General features: G+C 44.2%; 1 protein-coding gene across 1 annotated transcript in view; it reads left to right on the forward strand.

The window, feature by feature from the left end:
• The first annotated feature begins 222 nt into the window (after positions 1–222).
• The window catches only part of LOC122079709 (protein CUP-SHAPED COTYLEDON 3-like), an 8,679-nt gene continuing 8,607 nt past the window's right edge, over positions 223–294 (forward strand). The window contains exon 1 of the mRNA XM_042646396.1: positions 223–274. Within this exon, the coding sequence (XP_042502330.1) occupies positions 223–274 (52 nt within the window). The remainder of the gene's footprint in view (positions 275–294) is intronic.

Here is a 294-nt window from a genome sequence, read left to right on the forward strand (position 1 = left end):
ATTTCAGAGATTCCAGTAAGGATTATAGCAACAACAGTGTCTTTACTCATGGTTTCTTGACATGATCAGATGCCTTCGTAACCCAAAGTGTCAACCACATGTGGTGCCATAGAGCTTGGTTAGAAACAGTAGAAGAACACATACAAGGCCCTAGGCAAGGTTGGATCGATTCCATGGAGAAGGGAGGTTGAATATGATGGTGATATGGTTCAGATGTCGATAATGGAAGGAATGAAGGTGAGGATGGATTTGGTTGCAGGTTTAGTGGCTTCCGGTTAGTGGTTGCAGCAGCAG

The sequence above is a fragment of the Macadamia integrifolia genome, chromosome 1, assembly GCF_013358625.1.
Source record: "Macadamia integrifolia cultivar HAES 741 chromosome 1, SCU_Mint_v3, whole genome shotgun sequence".
NCBI lineage: Eukaryota > Viridiplantae > Streptophyta > Magnoliopsida > Proteales > Proteaceae > Macadamia > Macadamia integrifolia.